Source organism: Chiloscyllium punctatum, chromosome 1, assembly GCF_047496795.1.
Source record: "Chiloscyllium punctatum isolate Juve2018m chromosome 1, sChiPun1.3, whole genome shotgun sequence".
Taxonomy (NCBI): Eukaryota; Metazoa; Chordata; class Chondrichthyes; order Orectolobiformes; family Hemiscylliidae; genus Chiloscyllium; species Chiloscyllium punctatum.
The window spans coordinates 111,996,475-112,021,297 of NC_092739.1; the positions used below are offsets into that span (position 1 = coordinate 111,996,475).

Consider the following 24,823-nt stretch of genomic DNA (forward strand, 5'->3'; position numbering starts at 1 on the left):
TACACTCCAAAAAACAGGGGATATTTAATTGTCTCACATTTTCAGTGCCATGCTAAGTAAATATTTTAAACATGGTATCAGATGTTCAGTACATCTGATGAAACAAAGATTATCGCTTTTCCTCTAGGAACTGTAAAATCAAGTATCCATTCCAAAGGTGTTGAATTGATATTTCAATTGTTTATGTAAAACGGAGTATAAAACAATGCCCATACGTAAGTATTTGCAAAGCTGCTCCCAAGCGTATGTAACATTGCACAGAATCAGTTTTGTCACTAAATAAGTATCAAGCTTTATAGAGTTTTAAGTTGTCCAGGTATATTATATGCATTGTGCTTTTGCGGCTGTAATCCACGATAAATGTCTTAATTATTATTCAGTTGCTGTTCAATGCATTGCCTGGTACAGTGAAGACAAACCAATTGCGGTTGGGTACTCTGATGGAAAAATACTACTGACAGCAAGAGAGCCACATAATTCAGAAGAACCTGTGATACTTAATTCATTTCAGGTAAGCCGTACTTTCCTCAAAGCCATTCACACAAGAACACTATAGAAAGGTTGGGAAGTCATTTCAACATTTCACTTTGACCCTCATAGTCATCAGTGCCCAGACTCTTGTTTTAAGTCAGCAGTATCTTTATTTTCCCTTTCACCCTGCTTCTCAATGCTCCCCTCTGAATCCAACCCTTGCTCAATGTGAGCTACGTCCCCAATTCACCAAGAAATGCTGCACCTCTAAGAGCAACCATCTCTTCTCTCCACTTCATGACTCACTCACACCCATCACCAGGCTCATTACTCCACCAAGTCATGCAACCCCCCCCAAATCCTGGATTCTGTCTACTGCCCCACTCAGCCCTATGCTCCAACCAGAAACCTCTTTCCCCACCTTCCCCATTTCAGATGCCCATCCCTTTACTGCCTCTCTTCCACCCATCCTACCATGCTACATTGCTCCCCCACCATGGCCTCTCCAAGATTGTTGAGTACTCTGCAATCATTCATCCCTACAGAGAAGATGTTTCTAGCAGTAGGAGAAACTCGGACCTGAGAGCACAGCCTCAGTGAAACTACAACTCTTTGGAACTAAGATGAGGAGGAATTTCTTCAGCCAAAGAGTGGTGAATCTATGGAAATCATTGCCACAGCAGGCTGGGGAAGCCAAGTTATTGAGTTTATTTAAGCCAGAGTTCTGTTCTTGATTGGTAAGGAGATCAAAGGTTATGGGGAAAAGGCAGGAGAATGAGGTTGAGGAACATATCAGCCATGATTAAGTGGTGGAGCAGTTTCTCTATCTTATTATCTTATCATCCAGGGAGCTTTGGATATATTTGCCTTATCTGTCTTTTTCATGTGCCTGATGTATCATCTTTTAAGTTAGCCCATTGTTCAGCTATCATTTTTCCTGCCAACCTTAGACTCTAATTTATTCAGCCCAGCTCAGTTCTTGCCCTACTGAAATTGAATTTTTCCCAGTTATATATTCTTACTGTTGATTGTCCAACATCCTTGTCCACAGCCAACATACATCTAATGATACAATAATCACTGTCCTCTACTTACACACACTCTATCCATTTGATCCATTGCATTCCCAAGCACCTGACCTACCTGTGCCTTCTTTTTGATTTGGACTGGACAAAATAAAACTGAGAAAATTTTCCTCAACACACTTCATGAACCTCTGCCCCTCTCTACCTGTTAGACTTCTACTCGCCGAAACTATATTTAGATAATTAAAATACTCTTATAAGTGCTCCAAAATTTCCCCACCTCTGAAATTTCCTTGCAATTTAGAGATATCCTACACACTCCTTTGTAAATAATGCAACTCCTCCCCCATCCTTTCCTTTCCTGTATTTCCTGATACTTCATATCTGTGAGTATTTATTATAGATTTGTTTTTAAAAATACTTTTTGTGGGATGTGTGTGTTGCTGGCTGGCCAGCCAACATTTATTGCCTGTCTTTCGTTTAGATTAGATTACTTACAGTGTGGAAGCAGGCCCTTCGGCCCAACAAGTCCACACCAACCCGCCGAAGCGCACCCCACCCAGACCCATTCCCCTACATTTACCCCTGCCCCTAACACTATGGGCGATTTAGCATGGCCAATTCACCTAACCTGCACATTTTTGGACTGTGGGAGGAAATCAGAGCACCCACACAGACACGGGGAGAATGTGCAAACTCCACACAGTCAGTCACTCTGAGGTCTCTGGCGCTGTGAGGCAGCAGTGCTAACCACTGTGCCACCCACTTGAGAAGGTGGTGTTGAGCTGCTTCTTGAACTGCTACAGTCTACCTTCTGTGGGTTCACCCACAACGCCAATAGGCAGGGAATTCCAGAACTTTGACCCATGTACAGTGAAGGAATGGCAATGTATTTTCAAGTCAGGGCGGTGAGTGGCTTGGAGGGGAAGTTGAGGTGATGGTGTTCCCATATACCTGCTTCCCTTGTCCTTCTAGATGAAATTGGTCGTGGGTTTGGAAGGTGTTGTCTGAGGATCTTTGGTGAATTTCTGCAGTGTATCTTGTAGATAGTACAGTATACTGCTACTGAGCGTCAGTGGTGGTGGGAGTGGATGTTTGTGGTTGTAGTGCCAATCAGGCTATCTGCTTTGTCCTGGATGGTGTCAGACTTCTTGTTGTTGTTGGAGCTGCACCCATCTAGAGAAGTGGGGAGTATTCCATTACACTCCTGACTTGTGCCTTGTAGATAATGGACAGGCTTTAGGGAATCAGGTGAGTTACTCACCATAGTATTCCTAGCCTTTCACCTGCTCTTGTAGCCACTGTGTTACTTGCCACTTGTCAGCCCAAGGCTGGATATTGTTCAGATCTTTTTGCATTTGAACATGGACTACATCAATATCTGAGGAGTCACAAATGGTGCTGAACATCATGCAATTATTTAACGAGCATCCCCACTTCTGACCTTTTATCATGGACTGAAGGTCATGGATGAAACAGCGAAGATAGTTGAGCCTAGGACACTACCCTGAGGAACTCCTGCAGAGATGTCCTGAAGCTGAGATGACTGACCTCCAACAACCATGACTGTCATCATTCATGCCAGGTATGACTCGACTAGCGGAGAGTTTGCTCTCTGATAGCCATTGATTCCAGTTTTGCTAGGGCTGCTTGATACCACACTCTGTCGAATGCAGCTTTGATGTCAAGGGCTGTCACACTTGCCTCTGGAATTCAACCTTTGAACCAAGACTGTAATGAGATCAGGAGCTGAGTGGCCCTGGCAGAATCGGGCAATTTTTCATGGAGTAACTCAAATTGGCTGAAGACTGGTACCTGTAATACTGGAGACCACTAGAAGTGGCCAAGATGGATCATCTACTTGGCACTTCTGGCTGAAGACTCTTGCAAATGCTTCAGCCTCATCTTTTGCACTGTTGTGCTGGGCTCTTCCATCATTGAAAATGGGAATATTTGTGGAGCCTCCTCCTCCAGTGAGATGTTTAAATATCCACCGCCATTCATGACCGGATATGGCAGGACTGCAGAACTGATCTGTTGGTTGTAGGATCGCTTAGTTCTGTCTGTCACTTGCTGCGTATGCTGTTTGGTGGCTTCACCAAGTTGATACCTCATTTTTCTGGTGCTGCTGCTGGAATGCCTTACTGCACTCTCCATTGAACCAGGGTTGATCGCTTGGCTTTGATGGTAATGGTTGAGTGGGGAAAATGCTGCGCCATGAGGTTACAGATCGTACTGGAGTATAATTCTGATGCAGTTGATGTCACACACTACTTCGTGGATGCCCAGTCTTGAGTTGCCAGTCCTGCTCAAAGTCTGTCCCATTTCGCATGGGGATAATGCCACACAACATGATGGAGGTTATTCTCAATGTGAAGGTGGGACTTTGTCTCCACAAGGACTAAGCGGTGGTTACTCTCACCGATACTGACGTGGCCAGATGCATCTGCAGCCGGCAGTTTGGTAATGTTATGGATCAGATCGAAGCACCTCAAAATCTGTTAAAGGAGGTGGTCTAGACCCCAGCCTTTTCTTATTTTTAAAGATGCAATTCGATTGGTCAAACCATCAGGCTTGAAGCAAAACACACTTGGCATTTTAACTATATTGTAAAAATAAGCAAAGAAGAAGAATTGAAAGAAGAATTGAACTTTATTGGAAAACGTAACAGAATATTAGATTATCTCACTACTAAACACTAACTGTTCCAATATAGTAACATCCTAAAAACACACCCTTGGCAAAGGCAAATTAAGTAAAATAGATTGTCTCACGTGCAATTCTAGCAGCAGGAAGAGAACCCAAGCAACCGTCCACCTTGGCATCATGGTAGCCCACAAACCCACCAACACACTAAATGAACTAAAGCAGCTAATGAACTTTAAAGACCCTATACAGACAACAAGCGAAACTAATGTTATTTACAAAATATCATGTAAGGACTGTAACAAACACTACATTGGACAAACGGGCAGAAAACTAGCCACCAGGATACATGAACATCAACTAGCCACAAAATGACGTGACCCTCTCTAACTTAGTATCCTTACATACAGAATAGAAAGGACACCACTTCGACTGGGACAACACATTCATCCTAGGACAAGCCAAACAGAGAGACACAAGAATTCCTAGAAACATGGTATTCCAACCGGAACTTTATCAACAAACACATTGACTTGGACCTGATTTACCACCCCCTGAGAAAAAGAACAGGAAATGACATCACCAACCCAAAGAAACCCAAACATATAAATAGAAAGCAGGAATCATCAGCAGTGCTTCATCCGGAGGCTCACTAAGGTTTTACCCAGTATGGTGATGAAACGTCTGAAACTGAACCTTCCAGCTCAGTGAACAAACCCACATCCAGAACCTCAACCTGAGCTACAAATCTTCTCAAAACTCGCTAACTTTACTACTACTTTGTAATGATCACAATCAATTGGATAGTTTAATACTGAACAGTTCTGTTTCAGAAAGATTTACATTTGTGTTATATCACAAAGCGTATCACATTGTGAATTCTTGAAGGGCAGTTAGTGTTAGAGACAAATGTGCAACCATTCAGCTGTGATGTCACCAGTCCACGGAAAGCATGTTAATCTTAATGGCATTTTGTGCAGAGGTGCATATTTTTAACTAAATAACATTTGTTACTAACTTTGTCTTTTATCTTATGCCAATTTATATTTTGTGTTATCTTGAAGTTAATGCTTTCCTTGGACATTGTGACTTCAAGTTCAATGGACCATTGATGATTCTCTTCTGTATGAGTCTGAATAGCATGTGGTGCTACACAAATGCAGAGGATATTGTTAGTGTGTAAGTGCATCAGGTAACGCAGCAGTTAGTGAAAATGAAGAAAGAGCTCCTGAAGCCAAAACTATAGCCCCTGTGAATTAAAAAGTAGCCCTCCACAAAGTCTCAAATGAGGTGACAAAGAGGTGGGGGGAGGGGGGTGGGGGAATAATAAATATTTTGACTTCTGTTACCTAGAATACCTGCATCTGATGCATGATTTTTAAAAATATTTCCTGCTTACCATTTGCTTCTGTAATTAGACTTATGCTTCCTGCCTGAGCGATTAATTATTTTCATTCTTTAATTGCTTATTAAAACTCTTAGTATTTCATAAAGTCATACAGCACAGGAACAGGTCGTTCAGCCCGTTATATCTAAGACGACCAACAATCACAAAACTGCACTAATGCCATTTACCTGCACTTGTTCCATACCTACCACACCTTATCATTTTAAGTGCTCAGCTGGCCACTTCTTAAATGTTGTGAAACTACCTGCCTCCACCACCCTCTCAGGCAGGTAATTCAATATTTCTGCATCCTTTGGGTTAAAAAAAATCTCAGATCTCCTCTAACCCACTCACACCTCATTTTAAACTTATACCCTCTGGTCTTAGACACATCTACCACGCAAAGAAGATTCTCATGATCTACTCTGTCTAAAGCTGTTGTAATTTTGTATAACTCGGTCAGACCTTCCTCTGCTCAAAGGAAAACAAACCAGCCTACGCAGTCTCTCCTCTTAACTGAGACTTTTCATTCCAAGCAACAGCCTGGTGAATCTCTCCTACACCCTGTCTGGTGCAGTCACATCCTTCCTATATCGTGGCGCCCAAAAATTTACAATTCAATTTTTGCATTACCAATGTTTTATAAAGATATAACAAGACTTCCTTGCCCCAACTAATGAAGGCAGACATCCCATACATAACCTTCACCACCCTCTCTGCCTTTGCTAACACCTTCAGGGGTCTATAAACTTGTACACCAAGGTCCCTGTGTTCCTTAGTACTGCTTGGGGACTTGCCACTCATTGTGTATATCCTTCTGTTTTGGAGGAACATGCTGGCTCTGAATTCTCACTCTACTATGTTTAAAAGATTCTCACTTTCCAAATGTGGACTTGCCTGCCAGTAACTGGTCCCCAGTCCAATGTTTGTCAGATCTTGTTGCATAATATAAGAAGTTGATCTTCCCCCAACTTAGCCATTTTAGCACTATCCTTTTCCCTTCTCATAATGACTCAAGTGTTTTGGTCGCTATCCCCAAAACAATCTGATAGAAGTTTATAACATAATGAAAGGGTTAGATAGAGTTAGTGGTAGCTGTCTTTTCCATAGGATGGGGGATTTCAAAATCAGAGGGTACATTTTTAGAGTGAGAGGAGAGAGAATTAAAAAAGAAGAGGCAATTTTTTTTTTAACACAGGGTGGTTTGCGTGTGGAAGGAACTTCCTAAGAAATTGGTGGATGTGGGTACAATTACACCATTTAAAAGACATTTGTATGCATGAATTGGAAAGGTTTAGATGGATATGGGCCAGAAGGAGGCAGGTGGGACTAGTTTAGTTTGAGATTATGCTCGCAATGGACTGGTTGGACTGAAGAGTCTTTTTCCGTGCTGTATGACTCTATGGTCACCCACTGAAACTTCAAACACGTGACGGGCTTCATTCCCTAAGATTAAGTCGAACACTAACTCCTCTCTACTAGCTAAGTACTTGCACGAAAAGCTCTCCTGGATATATTTGAATAATTCCACCCCATCTAATCATTTCATACTAAGGCAATCCCAGTTAATGTTAGCAATATTGAAATCCCCCACAACTATAACCCTGTTTCTCACTCACTTTTCTGTGATTTGCCTCCATATGTACTCCTGTGTCTCCCTCTACCTGATGGGAAGCCTGTAGTATAATCCTTATTTACTTCTCATACTATCTGCTTATGTTGTTTCATTCCTTTTCATCTCCCTAAGCATTATTTCCTTTATTTCTCCTGATATTAGGTGTTATTTTGCTATGTGTGTCACCTATTATTTTGTTCAGGACATTGTATATTTTGTTCACCCTCTTACTGATCCATAGAAATTAATCTAATTTTCTATGTTGTACTCATAGATTTCCCATTACTGTTCTGTTATCCAGTTTGCTCATTCTAACCAGTTAAACTGAAGTTGAACTTCCTTGTCCAGTAAACCTTTATTGTTGCATGTACATCAATACTGTCGTCACATTGAATTCAGTTATACCAGTGTAGCCAGTAGTTGTTCTTTTTCTCAGTTATTTGCCCCAATACATTTCGCAGAATGAAATCAAGAAAGATCTCTTTCCATGTTGGCATTAAAACCATGAAAACAGAAAATGGTGTATTTGTGGAATGGAGCATCCGCAGAAGTACATAATGGGAAATTTAAGTTTGATAGAGGCACCTGTGACACCAAGGCATACTGTGCTGGAAAATGGATTAGAATAGATAGGTGCTTTTGTTTTGACTGGTGCTGACTCAGTAAGCTGAAGGGCCTTTTACTGTGCTGGAGACTCGATGACTCTAATTGGGTAAATGTTTGAGGAAATAGAGTACTGTGAGATGAGAGATTTTAAGAGCTGTTTTTAAAAAAAAACTGAAGTGTTATCAGATTCTTTGGTTTCATGAGATTCAGGTGTAATGTTACATTTAACATCAAATTCTTGTTATTCAGTTTACTATCTTTTAAATATTCTCATTTTCATCAAGGAAAGTGTAACTTGCCTAAAATGGGACCCAACTGGACACCTGCTGCTTGCTGTTGCCAGAGAAGAGATGGTGAAAATCTGGGGGAGAATAGGCAATGCCTGGCTCGCAGTCCAAACTCTGTTTCACACAGCATTGGTTAATACTTCAGCTTGGTGTCCACTTCCAGGGAAAGGTCAGGATCCAAGACTAATGCTTGCAGTGTAAGTTTTAAATGACACAAAAATGTATTTGTCGGATGTCATTTTGTTTTAAAACCAAAAGTTAAAATGCACCTTTAAAAAGCCATGGATTGGATTTTGCCTTCCCTGTCATTAGGTTTGAAGGCTGTGGTCAAGTAAAATCGAACAGGTGACCTTCTCACTTCCCACATCTGTCTGATATTTTTTATTCATCTATGGGATGTAGCCATAAGTGACTAAGCTTGCATTTATTATACATCACTAACGTGCTTGAGAATGTGGTGGCAGGCAGCTTTTTTGAACCACTGTGATCCATGGTGGGCAGGTGCAGGCATGGAGCTATTAGAGATAGAGTCCAGGATTTTTAGCCATCAACAGTGGAAGAGTGCCAATATATTTCCTAATCAGGATGGTCTGTGGCTTGGAAGATAACTAACAGGTGGATGTGGGGGAAGCCTAGAAACATGACTGAAGTGACTCCTGTTCAGCAAGGAAGGCTAGATCACCCTTTGTTAGACCCCTTTAACCCAGCTCCTTGAACCTGTTTTTTTATTTGTCCCACTCACCTTGCTGAGATGCCTGTCCTTGGGCTTGCCTTGGGTGCCTTGGCATGGTGAGACTGCTCATACTGACACTGTATAGAATACAGAGCTATCACCAGCCAATTGGCTGGCAGCTCTGTAAGACAAGACTTCTAACTAAGACAGGGGCAGAAAACTCACCTTAAGGAACGCTTCTCCTGAAATGCTACTTCAGAATGCAATAGGAAACCACTGGAATTATGCATGGGCTCCCGTGACTACCAGGAATAGAGGGGCATGATCTCAATCCCACAAATACAACATTTGTCATATTGGATTTATAGGTCAGAAGACTCTCTCGACCTTTCATGTGGTCACAGTTTGAAAATTAATTGTGTAAATAATTAGTGTTCTCCAGGGATCTGTGCTGGGAGCTCAGTTTTTTGCCATAGATATTTGTGACTTGGATGAATGAACAGAGAGTAGTATAATCAACTTTGCAGGGTGCACTGCACTTGGCAACATTGTACATCGTGTAGTTCAAAATAGCGAGTTTCTAAGAAGCATAAGTAAACTAAGTTTCAAAGCTAAAGATCTACTTTAGATCCAAGGAAGACATGAGAACATTTTCTTAATTGATGGAGACAAGAGGCATAAGGAAAAACACAAGGAATTTAGGTGACCGTTTACAAAATCACAAAGTACAAAATTATCAGAATAAATCAAAGGTCTGATAGATTATTAACCTTCATCACAAGAGGACTGAAATGCAAAGTTGAGGGAAATCATACTTGAGTGGTACAAAACCTTGGCCTTTGGCCTGGCAGGAAAATCCGAGACAAGGGTGCATAACCTCAAAATTAGAACTGGCCCATCTGGGAATGAAATTATGAATCACCTTTTCACATTGAGAAATGGTTATGCAGAAGACTGTTTCCTCTGAAAGATGCTGGACTGAAATTTTCAAAGGTTGATGGAAATTCTTTTGGTAAGAGTAATGGAACTAAAGACATGACACACGGTGGTTGAGGTAAATACAAGTCATGATCTGACAGAACTCTAGAGAGTTAATGTTTCACTTCTTTTGTAAGATATGCTTTATAATCTAATACGAACAGCACAGGGACAGGCCTTTTTGGTCCACCAAACCTGCACCGATTCCCAATCCTTATTTACACCTGCTACTTATTGCCCATGGGCATTATCAATCCTCCTGTTTGTCTCACAGGATTTGCCTTAAATGTTGCTAACATGTCTGCTTCCACCACGTCCACTGGCAGTACACTCCATGCATCCACTGCCCCCTTTAAATTTGCACATATTGATGATCTCAGCACATCTCAGTGGGTACTGGTGCTTCTCAACAGGTTTTGACACATCTTGACATAGAACATAGAACATAGAAGAATACAGCGCAGTACAGGCCCTTCAGCCCTCGATGTTGCGCCGATCAAAGCCCACCTAACCTACACTAACCCACTATCCTCCATATACCTATCCAATGCCCGCTTAAATACCCATAAAGAGGGAGAGTCCACTACTGCTACTGGCAGGGCATTCCATGAACTTACGACTCGCTGAGTGAAGAACCTACCCCTAACATCAGTCCTATATCTAACCCCCCTTAATTTAAAGCTATGCCCCCTTGTAATAGCTGACTCCATACGTGGAAAAAGGTTCTCACTGTCAACCCGATCTAACCCCCTAATCATCTTGTACACCTCTATCAAATCACCCCTAAACCTTCTTTTCTCCAATGAAAACAACCCCAAGTGCCTCAGCCTTTCCTCATAGGATTTTCCTACCATACCAGGCAACATCCTGGTAAACTTCCTCTGCATCCGTTCCTGTGCCTCCACATCCTTCCTATAGTATGGCGACCAAAACTGCACACAATATTCCAGATGCGGCCGCACCAGAGTCTTATACAACTGCAGCATAACCTCAGGACTCCGGAACTCAATTCCTCTACCAATAAAAGCCAGTATGCCTTCTTCACTGCACTATTTACCTGGGTGGCAACTTTCAGAGATCTGTGTACATGGACACCAAGATCCCTCTGCTCTTCCACACTACCAAGTAGTCTACCATTAGCCCAGTAATCCATCTTTTTATTACTCTTACCAAAGTGAATCACTTCACACTTAGCTACATTGAACTCCATTTGCCACCTTTCTGCCCAGCTCTGCAGCTTCTCTATATCCCGCTGTAACCTGCCATATCCTTCCTCACTGTCTACAACTCCTCCGACTTTCGTATCATCCGCAAACTTGCTCACCCAACCTTCTAACCCTTCCTCCAGGTCATTTATAAAAATGACAAACAGCAATGGTCCCAAAACAGATCCTTGCGGAACACCGCTAGTGACGGCACTCCAAGATGAACCTTTGCCATCAACTACTACCCTCTGTCTTCTTCCAGAGAGCCAATTCCTAATCCAAACCTCCAACTCACCCTCTATGCCATATCTCTGTATTTTCTGCAGTAGATCTATCGTTTTGACTTTTTGAAGCTTTGTTCCCCTTTGTGACATGCCCTGCTACATTTTCACTGGTCTTGACACCTCATGGTAGATCTTGATATTTTTCTTTCTATTTTTGGTCATTCTGTAGCAGCTGGAGTGGGTGGTAAAGGAACTGTCTGCCATTTGGAATCATACCTGACACAAAGGAAGTTGGTTGTTTCTTCTCAGCTCCAAGACATCTCTGCTGAAGTTCCTCAGGGTAGAGTCATTAGCCCAGTCATCATTAGCTGTTTCATCAATAACCTTCCCTCCATCATAAAGTCAGAAATGGGAATTTTTGCTATCATAGCACAATTTTCAGTACCATTTATGACTTCACAGACAGTGAGGCAATGCAAGCTCAAATGGAGCAAGACCTGGACAATATCCTGACATGGGCTGAAAAGTACTTGTTATAACCAAGAACATAAAAACAACAATAGGAGTAGGAAATTAATTTCAACCTGCTCTGCCATTAAGTATGATCATGGCTGATCTCTCATTTAGTGATCAGAGTGTGTTGCTGGAAAAGAACAGCAGGTCAGGCAGCATCCAAGGAGCAGGAAAATCATCGATTCTCCTCCTCCTCAAATGCTGCCTGACCTGCAGTGCTTTTCCACAACACACACTCAACTCTGATCTTCAGCATCTGCAGGCCTCACTTTCTCCTCGTTGATCTTTCATTAGCCTCAACTCTACTCTCCTGGCCACTCTCCATAACCTTTCAACTTGAAACTAATTGAAAATCTGTCTCTCTTCTCAAATTCACTCAATATCCTGGCCACCTCCTCATTTGGGGTAGTGAATTCCAGTTTTTCCTCCTCATCTGTGTTTTAAATCTGCTACCCCTTATCCTAAAACTATGCTCCACAACAAGAAACATCCTTTTTATCCACTCTGTCAATACCCTTTAGTATTTGATATACTTTCTCTCACTCTTCTAAACTCTAGAGAATATAGGCCTAAACTGTCCAACCTCTCTTCATCAGGCAAACCTCTCACATCTAGAATTTATCTAGTGAACTTCCTCTGAGCTGCCTCCATACCACCTGCATCCATCCTCTCAACTAAGTGAGCCAAAACTGCACGCAATACTCCAGGTGTCATCTCACTAACGCCTTTTACAGTTGCAGTAACGTTTTCGTACATTTTATTTGGCAATAAATGACAAAATTCCACTTGTCTTTCTTATTAACTGCTGTACGTGCTTGTTAGTTTTCTGTGATTCATGTACATCCAGATTCCTCTGCACCAAAGCACTCTAATGTTTCTCTCTGTTTAGAAAATAAGTTGCCTTTCTATTCTTCCCACCAAAATGGATAAGCTCACACATTAAACTCACCTTAAGGCAATGGCCTCGTGGTTTTATAAACACTGACCATTAATCCAGAGGCCCAGGTAATGTTCTGGGGACCCCGGTTCAAATTAAACCATAGCAGATGGTGGAATTTGAATTCAATTAAAAAAAACAAAAAAAAATCTAGAATTAAGAATCTAATGATGACCATGAATCCATTGACGATTGTTGGGAAAAAAACCATTTCACTAATGTCCTTTAGGGAAGAAAACTGTCATCTTTACCTGGCCTGGCCTGCATGTAACTCCAGACTCTCAACAATGTGCTTGACTCTTAACTACCCTCTGGGTAATTAGGGATTGGTAATAAATGCTGGCCCTATGCCGTCATCCTGTGAGTAAATTAAAACAAAATTTTTGCCCATTCACATGCCCTATCCATATCCATTTGTAAAATTCTTATTCCTTTATTGCAACTTACTTTCCCACCTACTTTAGCATTGTGTGCAAATATGGCTATCCTTCCTTCTATCCCAGTCATTACTCAGAACGCAGAGTTATACAGCAGGGAAACAGACCCTTTGGTTCAGCCAGCCCATGCTGACTATAATCCCAAACTAGACTAATTCCACGTACCTGTGCTTGGTCCATGTCCCTCCAAGCATTTCTTATATTAACAGAGATTATAAATAGTTGGGGTATGAGGACCAATCCTCTAGACACATCTTGCCAACCAGAAAAAAGATCTATTTATCCCTACTTCCTGTCTCCGTTCCTTTTTATAGAAGGGCTTTATATTAGCATTTCCCAAAGGAATTTTGGAATATTATACATAATGTATCTACTATTCTGATGCTACTTCCTTTAATCACCCAGGATGTAGGCCTTCAGGCCTAGGGTACTGATCTGTCTTTAATCCCAGTCATAGCTATCTACTTCTTCCCTTGTGGTGATTATTGTTCCCTTTTAACTTCTTCATGTCACGCAAGTACCAAGCAAAGAATCTCTCCCAAAGAGAGATTCTAACCATCACTCCTTGACATTAGTGACATTAGCAAAACTAAATCCTTTATCATCAATGTCTTAGTGTTACCATTGACCAGAAGCTTGCCAAATAAATGCAGTGGCTACAAGAACAATCCAGAGGATAGGAATTCTGTAAGGCATAACTCACCTCCTGCAAGCCAGGCAATATCAGGAGGTGCAGGAGTCGACATTTTGGGTCGAAACTCATCAGACCACTCCTGATAAAGGGTCTCAACCCAAAACATCAACCTCTCCACCACTTGATGCTGCCTGGCTTGCTGTGTTCTTCCAGCTTTCTGTTTATTCACTTTTGGATTCCAGCATCTGTAGTTTTTTTTTGCTTACAAGAGAATCTCCTGACTCTCCAAAAACCTGTCTACCATTTACAAGCCCCAAGTTAGGAGTATGATGGAATACTCCCTACCTGATTAGCTGAGTACAGTTTCAACAACACCCGAAGTTTGACACCATCCAAGACAAAGCAGCATCTTGATTGACACTGCACTCTGAAACATTCACTCTCTCTTCCACCAATTGCCTGTAGTAGCAGTGCATGCCAAAAGTTCAACAAGGCTCCTTGAGAGCATCGTCCACATGCATGAGCACTACCACCTAGAAGAACAAGGGCTGCAGACACTAGGGAATACCACCACTTGTAAGTTCCCCTCCAAGTCTCTCATCATCCTGACTTGGAAATATTTCATCATTTGTTACTTGTCACTGGGTCAAAATCCTGGAATTCCCACCTTGATAGCATTGTGGATCTACCTACACCAGTTCACAAAAGTTTGAGACAGCTTGGGTTCAAGTCTCACCTGTTCTAGAGATGTGTAATAACATCTCTCTAGAACAGGTTGATTAGACAAAGAGGTTAAATTTTTAAAAGTTTATGCATCTTTTGCTTACAATCCTCCAAACAATTAACAATTGGTGCCTAATTCCTACCAAAGGGTACCTAAACCCTCTCCCACTGGGTAACTGACACTCTCCTCCCCCCGAGAATTCATGACCTCTAACCTAAAGTGTCATCAGGTCAAATCAATAGCAGTGCCATCGCACTCAAAGGGGTGACCTAGCTAAACAAAACAAAATGCACTGCACACTCCCTCATAATGGGATTACTAAAATGGGATGTGAATTGAGAGACCTGACCATTTAAATGCCTACACATGAAGCCCAAATCAACTTCATTCCAATCTCTGGGGAAATGGGAAGTCCTGTGTTTGGGAGGTGGGACATGCGTTTTCAGCCATCATTTTCTCACACTTTCGACTCGGGACATGCATGAAGCATCTGCCAGGCAGGCCTTTCTCACCATCAGCCAACGTACAGTTTGATGTTTGTTTGAAAGTTCTGGTCATGTGATATTCTGCCCAATGGCTTTGACCATCTGCTCAGGGGGTTATCTGACAACATCTGCCATCTCCTTTTCGCACAGAGCTTCATGAACTATATGTGCAGACCATAGCCAGATAGACTTCTGTTCAAAGGGGTTTGTCTGCACTGACTTGCGCAAACAATTGGTTTCATTAGTGTATATATATATATCACATATCTACAGAAATATGCTTCTGCAGACTTTAAAGGACTAAACCCCTCCTTTCTAACCTCATTCCCAAAAACAGCCAAGGAAGGTGAAGGTTTTGCTAATTACCTTCAATTTTTTAAGATAGAACTCATTTCTAATTATTATTAGAAAATAAAGCTTGAATGTCTTCCTCCCAGGGGTTGTCAGAATGGCTTAGTTTATGTTTGGACACTACCACAAGGTGGCACTGCTGTATCATTACCAAACCTCTTGCATTCTCCTGATGTCCAAGAAAGACATGTTGAGGTAAGAGGCATAGATTTTTTTATTTGTGTCAGCAACTAAAGTGGTATGCTTTTGAAAAATAAGGCAGGTCTTACATCTCAACTTTGGAATTATCCTCAGAAACAAAGCAGCAATTGATTGATTAAACTTGAAATTACAAATTAAATGGAGATCTAAAAGAGAAACTTGTGTTTATGTAGTACCTTTCAAGGCCACATCTCTCAAAGCACTTCACAGCTAACTAATCACTTTCAAAATGTCACTGCTGTAATGTGGGAGACATGGCAGCCAACTTTCACACAATAACCTCCTGCAAACAATGTGGCTATGACCAGATCATCTCAATATTGTGATTGGATTGAAAAATTGGATTGAAAAATGCATGTTGGCCAAGGGACTGGGGATAATTTCTCTGCGCTTCTTCATGGGATCATTTAGAGCTACCTGACAGGACAGGCTGCCTCATCTGAAGGACAGCACCTCTGACAGGTCAGCACTCTCACTGTACTATTGTAACCATTTGCATTTGATTTTTGTGCTTCTCCTGGATTGGGGTAAGAGGCCCAATCTCTCACTCAGAGGCACAAGTGCCACCAACTCAGCCACAGCTGACGTATAGACTGAGTGTTTTTCATCTATGTTGATTTATTACATCTGACTAAAGACTATAATTCTCTTTAGCAAGAATTACTTTCTAATGTAAACTTTTCATTTGGTAGGAAAAATTTCAGTTCAGAGGCAGAGCCAAATGTGTGTTTCGTCTGAACGCTCATATAACTGCAGTGATGCTGGTGTCCTTCAATACTGATGGTTTAACACTTTTATCTGGAGGGATTGGGGGGCTGATAAATATCTGGTCTTTGCAGGTAAGAATTTTAATAATATTCCATAAATTAATATTCTGATGCTCACAAGTACAAAGGAGTAATGATAAGGATTAGAAAGCTTAAACAAAATGTTATTGCTGATAAAAATTGGAACTATTTTTGAAGACAGTTTCATATCTCTTATAAAGTAGCAAATCAGGTTTTTTACATCATGTCTTGTCAAAGTTCTTGGGAAATTAGAAAAAGATAGCCAGACCGTTTTAGAATTTGGCAGCCTCTGTTGTTTTTTCTGAAATTTCATGATCGAGAGACGCTTTATATTTCCCAATTGTTGCTGAAGTGAACAAGTGGATTGTTACAAATTAACATTTGTAGCTGCTTTTTCTATGTTTCCTTCTCAGGATGGTTCAGTTCTACAGACAGTGGTGACTGGTTTGGGATCAGTAGTTGGCGTAGCCTGGATTCCAGATATTGGTGTGGCAGCTTGCTCCAGCAGATCAAAGGTCAGTTGGTCATTCTTGTTTTAAAAAGACAACATCCCAGGTCTGGAAGGCTTGAGTTATAAAGAAAGGCTGGATATGCTGGGACTTTTTTCACTGGAATGTAGGAGGTTGAGCGAAGACCTTATAGAAGTCAATAATGTAATGAGGGGTATCGATAGAGTTAATGGTAAAAACAATGACTGCAGATGTTGGAAACCAAATTCTGGATTAGTGGTGCTGGAAGAGCACAGCAATTCAGGCAGCATCCAAGGAGCTTCCAAGAGTTAATGGTAGCTGTGTTTTCCCCAGGATGGAAGGTTTCAAGACTAGGGGGCACATTTTTAAGGTGAGGAAAAGGAGATTTAAAGAAGACATATGGGGCATTTTTTAAACTTAGTGTGAAATGTAACATTAACAATCCCTAATGACAAAAAGAAGGAACTTGTATGTATCACACCTTTCTCAGGACACGTCAAATCCAATGAATATTTTTTTTGTTGAGAAATGAGGCAGCTGATTATCACACAACCAAGTACCACAACCAGCACTGAGGAAAAATGACCAGGTAATCTGTTGCAATAATGTGGAGTGAAAAAATAATTTTGACCAGGACACCAAGACAATCCCTGCTTTTCTTGATTGAGCACAGTAGGGTTAGAGACTTGGAATCACAAAGGTTGTTTATATCCAACTGAGAGAATTATTTATGGATTGAAAGATAGCACAACACTCGTTCAGATTTACATTGAGGTCTTAACCTACATTTATGTGCTTAAGTTTCCTAAATGAGAATTGAACCATCACTTTATGATTCAGAGCTGAATGCCAGTATCAAACCTGAAAGTTTAAAGTCAGCTTGTGGTGAAGTATTAGATAGAAACAGGAGTAGATGGGCTCTTTGACCTGTTGCACCATTGATGGGCTTCTATGCGACCTAACTTCATTTATGCTTCTGTGCGACCTTTTTCTTTGCATTCATTCATGAGGTTTATCATTGGCAAGACTATAGTTTACTGTCCACTCCTAACTACACTTGAAAAGATGGTAGTGAACTGCCATCTGAACTTCAAGCACACCTGCAGTGCCGTTAGGGTTGAGGTGTTCTAGGGTTTTGACCCAGATACCGAGTCCAGGAGCATTCAGGTACTGGTGATCCATGTATCTACTACTGTGGTCATAGGTTTAGAAGGAGCTTTGGCAAGTTGCTAACGTGCCTATTTTAGATAATTAACTTGCAACTATTGTACCCCGATGTCAGAGAGAGTGAAAGCCCAGTTTTTGATCGTATCCGTAAATAACTTTGGATAATGAAAGCATATTAAACTTATTAAAAATTTACAACTGTTCAAGCTTCAGTTGCTTTTTGTGGAAAATGGTTTCAGAGTTTTACCATGTTTTGCACATACAAGACCTGAAATGTCTGCTCCTAATTTCAAGCAAGAAATGCTAAGAGCAATCACAGGCTTGCCAGTTTCTCCACTGAACTGAAGTCCCTAAACCTTGGAATCAAATCTCCTCTCCAAGACTTAGACCTCTTTCCATCAGAATCCAGGCCAGATTCTCTTCAGAGTTTGGTGGAGATCAAAAGAGAAATTTAATAATGTGATTTAGTAGAGAAAGGAATAGATAACAAAGCCAGATGAGAATGGGAAGGGAATGTGAACTTGTGATAGTGATAGAGAAAATCCAATTAATCTTGAGCTAGAAAGGTAAAGAAAATGAGGAGTAATTATTTAAATTACTATGAGAGGAAGAGGAAAAGATAATGTTATAAGTTGAGTATTAGAATATAAATTATTGATTGATTTCTTGTGTTGAGCAGAGGAAAGAAAGAGATTAATTAAATTGAAAAAGGGGGATCCAGAAGCACCCACACCACTTCATTTGGTGGGGGTGGGACAGGGAAAGATTCTAAACCAGTCAACTACTATAGGAGATCCATTAACAATACAAAAATAAAGGTTTATTTAAATATCTGTTTTGTAATACTATTAATGAAGTCAAGAACGTGAGATATGTTGATAATCACTCTTTTTTTTGGAAAGTATGTTAAATTTTGTCTATATATTTCCCCTTCTGCTAGGATGTCCTCTTAATCAGGTGTTGTCCAGAGTGGATCTCTCAGAACCACATTCTAGCATCCTGCCGAATGGCTCTCCGAGCACAGGGAATCATAGGACTAAATAAGGCTCCTTGTATGAAAGTTTTTATCGAAAGATTGCATTTGCTGCTGCGCACACAGTATGCCTATGAAAAGGTAATCCAATTACACAATTTGCAATAATAAAGTATGTGATGGGTTTACTTGTTTTATTATCGAGCAGCTAAGAAGCATGAGTTGGCTTGAACTAGAATTCAAGGTTTTGTGGGGTCATTGGGAGTGGGCGAGGAGGTGTGAGGCCTAAGGGCTAATTGGCCCAGTTTTTTTTATTTTTACAACTGAGATAACCTTTGGAGAGGTGATTAACTAGCCAACACTTTACACCCACCATATAGCTGTGGCTTTTCTAAGGGATGGCAGGCCCAACTCTGTCACACACTCCTAAAAGTGAAAACAGCAGGATTTGAGTCTGAGTCCCTCAAAGCAAGGTGGACCTGCCGAATTGGAAAATTTCCTGACTTGAACTACTGCCTCAGTGGGTGAAAATCTACCTATTATTATTGTCATATAGGTGATCAAGTTTAAATTTTAACTTTATTTAATTGAGGGAGCAATTTTGTGGTTTTTATCCTTAAAGTTTTAGTTGAGATTATTTACTTTGCATTCATAAACCAACAAAAGTGCCAATTGTGTATGATCAATTGGAAGTAGTGAATTGAAAGAGACTTCTATACATCCTCTTCTTACCCCCACTTACTTCATAATGTCTTGAAAAAGACAAAATGAAACTAGCTGACCTAGACCTAGATCTGAGATTCTTACCACCTTGGGAGATTGGCTGAATGATCCAATTTCTTTTTGTCATTAATATAGTTATAACAGAATAACTAAATTCTGTGGCAATTTGACACAATGATGAATGGTAATCCCTCTGAGTTAGTGCTTAAAGAAATGTCATGTTTATCCAAATCTGCAATCTTGCATAAATACAGATCTTTCAGAAAATGCAGGGATCAACCACTCACAAATACTATTGGAATAGTATCAACAGAATTCATGCGCTTTTTAACTGTCCTTTTCCAGCCACATGTGACCTGTGGAGATCAACTCATACATAGTACCTTCCTGCAAAGTTTGGCCTCCCTTACAGTAGGTCTGTGTTTGGATCAGTTCCTTACCAGAACAGCAGAATCACCTCATCATAAGAACAGCAACCTGGAACCAGTTTCTCCAGAATGGAGTTGGCTCGCAACTTACTCTGCTACTATTAAGAGTGCCGAAGCTCTCGCCAAAGGAACTGCCTTCCCAGAAACCTTTAGTGTTCCAGAACTCGACCAGGATTCAGGCTCAGAAATCATCAAAGCACTGGTAGGATTTTACTTTTATGTCTATGCTCCAAATATTCAATTCCATGCTGTCCAAAGCAGCCTTGCTGTCAGTCAATCTTTGATCACGAATGGACAAATGTTTATGCAACCAACTTGACCTGGAATTATCAAAATGAGTCACCAAATTCATGCCCATATTCTATTGCCCATATTAATTTTTGGAATGTAGGCACTATTAGCAAGGTTTGTGACATTTATCACTTACTCCCCCTGGTTGACGTGAGAACGTGATGGTGACCCACCAGAATTTAGTAATGTTTCAATGCTACGGTTCTGTTTCCATGGCTTATATTTTCAAATAGTATGCAAATATATTTGTTCAGCTGTATGAGTGGTTTAAGTATCCATAAACAGGTGAGTATAAAATATTTTCTTTGAGTAAATAAACAGAAGAACTTTGTATTGAATTAACCATCTTTCAAGTCCTAATAGTGGTTACGTAGACCTACACAAATGTGCACAGCAAGATCCCATAAATAAGGACAGGATAAATTGCAAACTGACAGTGCATCAGGGAAATATGTGTGTCTGTTTTGAATTGTACCAAGAGTCTAATTTTATCAATATAGAAGATGATGACACTTCAAAAACACAACACATCTGATAATACAATATTTGTAGTGACTCAGATGATAGAGTAGCTTTTATTTGTCATTCCTACCATATACAACTGATGCAGTAAAAAATGAGACAGCATTCCTCCAGAACCAAGGTGCTACATGGACAGTACAAACTGCACGATCATACAAAGGATGGCATAAAGTGCATACGTAGTGCAAAACACGCAGATTACAGTGTAATAAAAAAATGATAATTAATAGACTGTTCTAGCAGCAAGTTGAAGTTGTGTGAAGAATTTCAGATGGAAAAGAGTCTGATCATACTGTGTTAAGGAGCCTGATGGCTTGGTGGAAGAAACTTGCGCAGTCTGGCCATGAGAGACCAAATGCTAGGGTATCTTCAGATAGATGGCTAGAGGGAGAAGACTTTGAGTGAGAAGTGTGTGGGGTCTTCCACAATGCTCTTAGATATGTTAAAGTTCTGGACTAGAGTTTGAACCTACAGCCTTGTGACTCATGCACATCACTGAACCAAGCTTTGGTTGGTCTCTGTAACAACACTTGTATCTTTGATACCTTTTACTGACAGCTCACATAAATAGAAAATGTGAAGGTAGTTGAAACTTGAGATTAAATCAAATATTTCACTGATGATAGAAACTTTGCTGACTTTTGTTCATGTGAGTTTCCATTCGCAAATTCTGATGCTGGTTGATTAATTTTAAAATCAAGTGTTAGCAGGCTAACCAATTCACTTGGAAGGAATACCTGAGTCTGACACTTTTGTCTCACATGTACATCCCAATAGCAATCAAAAATTGCGGGCAGTGATTTTGGTACTCAACTCATTTTCTTTCCATAATCCAGGGTATGGAGGTCAGCTGTACTATCTAAAATTACCAGCACTCTGTCTGTTTGCATCAATTATATTACGATTTTATGTTCAGCACAATCCCAAAATGACTTCACATTGGTGCAAAAGTAAGTGTGCATTAGATCTCAAAATTTACATTTCATAAGCAATTTTGCTTCTCAATATTCAGCAGCTTCTCATTGCAACCCAGTTAACAATACACCCTCCTCACAAAAGTGGTACACCCACTGTCAGTTCATTAAATAATCTGCCAATTTGCAAACAGCGGGAGCATTGCCTAAACACAGGTATACGGCAGCGGATTTAGGAGAAGAAGGAACAAAAATGGAGGGTGAATTAAGTCAATTAGGGATATTCTATAGGAAATAAACTCTTTGTAGTAGGGGCAAAAATAAAATTTCATTATTTTAACCTGAGATTAATAGCTGTACTTTTTGAAGCCCAAAATTATAATTGTAATAATGAACTGACATTTATAAAATAATCACTTGTTTAACTATTCAAGATATCATCATCAGTAAATGTTTTCATTTCACAGGAGAACAATAAGTGGAGTTGCTTAATGGATGAGCAGCTTATGACTTGGGCTTCATCTAAACCGGAGGTAAATTAATAACATATTTGCAAGATCCCACAACAAAATGTGTTATATCTGTTCTGTGACTCTGATGTTTCACAATCTTGATTGTTACTTTCTCAAATTTGCTTTCTCAGTGAGATGCCACACAATGCCCCAAAATAAGTTTAACAATACCAGCACCTAAAGTCTAACCTTAATCATTTGAATTTTAGGACTGGCAGCTTGGTGGTAAAAGTGAAGTGTTTTTATGGGGAGGTGGACGTCATGGACAGTTGGCTGATGCCGGAAACAGTGCTTTAGTACCTGCACTTGCTCCATCACTGACACAAGCTTTGCAGGTGAAGTAATTGATTTTCCTGAATTCCATCAAAAATGATAAATGATCATTAAGTTATATGTAGTTTAATTAATCAAGTATAATATTTTATGACCACATCAATTGCAATTCCGAATACTGTTGGCAAAATTACAAGTGGTGACATATATCTTGTTTTAAATAGAAACCACAGGTGTTTAGAATGTGAAAGGGTATTTAATGGCAACAGATTAAAGTACTCATCACCTCCCTCCTGGACCTCCTCAATCGTGCTCCTTAAATGAAACCTTTGTTCAATGATTTTTGCATGTAATTATGGTAATTACCACAAGTCACATGATAACCTGAAATTGTGTATTAAGCCTTATAGCAATGTTGCCATAGTCTGAACAGACCATTAGGCTGCTGTTTCATCAGAGAGAGATGACTGGTGGTGGTTTAACCTGAGAGTCGCCAGACGTCAGTCGAGAGGAGAGGTTGAGGAAGAGAGCCCTTCATGGTAACCTCAGCTGATGCAGGAGTTGAACCCACTCTGTTGGTATCATCCTGCATTGCAAACCAGCTATCCAGCTAACTGAACTAACACCCCCCCCCACCCCACCCAGCATTCAGCCTTATACATGAACCGAGTTACAATTTTTTTTTGCCCTACATTTATTGAATGGATTTATGAAAAATGTTATTCGCAACTATTACTGTTAAGTCATTTTTAAGTCATTTTACAGAAAGACTCTACAGACCCTGTCTAACCTGCTGAGAGCATTTCCAGCCTATTCTGTTTTTTTAATTGTGATTTTTAAGTTCATTATATTGGAAATGAAATCCAGGGTAGATTGATGTGGGAAAGGATGATGAACAAGCAAAAGTTAGTGCAGGACATGGACAAGTTAATAGAAGACAGTCGAAAAGACCATTGAATAATCAAGTCTGGTGAGGACAAAAGAGTGAATGGTAGCCTGTCCAACACCTTTACATGGGTATGAGTGCAATGAGCTCTGTTTGGATGAAGCTTCTATTTTAGAGACATCTTGTGGCCATGATGAAAAAGAGATAATTCTGAAAATAGGATATTCTACCTGGTGTGGTAATTTCTGAGATTTGAGTCTGATGACATGAAGAATCATCAAAGATTTGGCACAATGGGCCAGGTGTTCCTAATCTGTCCTGATTCATGCATCGATTTCACATAGACACCACTATTACCTTTGATTCAAGTCTTTATCACATCTACAAAAGCCACTTTCTAATTTTCTATGTCTTTATCTATCTATAATGTAATCTGATGCATTGTGTGATAAAATTGTTGTATAACTATTGAATTCTTCCTGTGACTAGGTGGTGTGTGGACAGAACTGTACATTCCTTGTTCAGGCAGATGGGACAGTTGTAGCTTTTGGGGAAGGTAGTTATGGACGCTTGGGTCAAGGAAATTCTGATGACCTTCACACTCCCACTGTTATTGCAGCATTGCAGGGTAAGCATATGCAAAGCTTTAACTTTATATATTGTCAATATTTTGTTTCATACTCCATTAACTATCAAAGGGAAATCAGGAAGGCAAATAGCCTTAAGGAGAATTCAAAGAGATTCTATAAGTACATTAAGGGAGAGAATAGGATCCCTTGAAGATCAAAGTGGCCATCGATGTGTGGAACCATAGGAGATCGATGAGATATTAAGCAAATGTTTGCTGTGGTGAAAGACATGGAAGCTCTTGTAATTGGGGAAATAAATACTAATGTCTTGAAAAGAGTTCCTATTAGAGAAGAAGTAATGGTGGAGGCCTTATAAGGGTGGATAAATCCCCAGGACCTGATCAGGTGGGAAGCTAAGGAAGAGGTTGATGGACCTCTGAGATATTTGTATCATTAACAGCCACGGGTAAGGTGCTAGAAGACTGGGAGACGGCTAATGTGGTGCTCATGTAATTTAAGAAAGAGTGTAAGGGAACTATAGACCGGTGAGCGTTACATCATTAGTGGGTAAGTTGTTGGAGGGGATTCTGACAGACAGGAGTTACGTGCATTTGGAAAGGCTTGCACTGATTAAGAATAGACAACATGGCTTTGTGCAAGGGAAATCATGTCTCATCAATTTGATTGAGTTTTTTAAAGAAGTAATAAAGAAGACTGATGAAGGCAGAGCAGCAAACGTTGTCTATATGGAGTTCAGCAAAGCTGGACTGTTTAGTCGGGTCAGATCACATGGGATCTGGGGAGTCTGGATAGTTGGATACAAAATTGGCTTGAAGGTAGGAGACAAAGAGTGATGGAGGGATGTTTTTCATACTGGATACCTGTGAGCAGCAGTGTGCCATAAGGAT

At 40.4% G+C, this 24,823-nt stretch overlaps 1 protein-coding gene across 4 annotated transcripts in view; it reads left to right on the forward strand.

Annotated features, from left to right (window-relative positions):
* LOC140478739 (probable E3 ubiquitin-protein ligase HERC1) overlaps window positions 1–24,823 on the forward strand; it is a 342,968-nt gene that overhangs the window by 263,042 nt on the left and 55,103 nt on the right. For all 4 annotated transcript variants that reach the window (XM_072572083.1, XM_072572056.1, XM_072572075.1 and 1 more), the window contains exons 55-64: window positions 381–511; window positions 8,035–8,234; window positions 15,285–15,393; window positions 16,092–16,238; window positions 16,601–16,702; window positions 18,765–18,938; window positions 19,866–20,150; window positions 22,143–22,208; window positions 22,397–22,522; window positions 23,836–23,974. In XM_072572083.1, coding sequence (XP_072428184.1) covers window positions 381–511; window positions 8,035–8,234; window positions 15,285–15,393; window positions 16,092–16,238; window positions 16,601–16,702; window positions 18,765–18,938; window positions 19,866–20,150; window positions 22,143–22,208; window positions 22,397–22,522; window positions 23,836–23,974 — 1,479 coding nt within the window. The remainder of the gene's footprint in view (window positions 1–380; window positions 512–8,034; window positions 8,235–15,284; window positions 15,394–16,091; window positions 16,239–16,600; window positions 16,703–18,764; window positions 18,939–19,865; window positions 20,151–22,142; window positions 22,209–22,396; window positions 22,523–23,835; window positions 23,975–24,823) is intronic.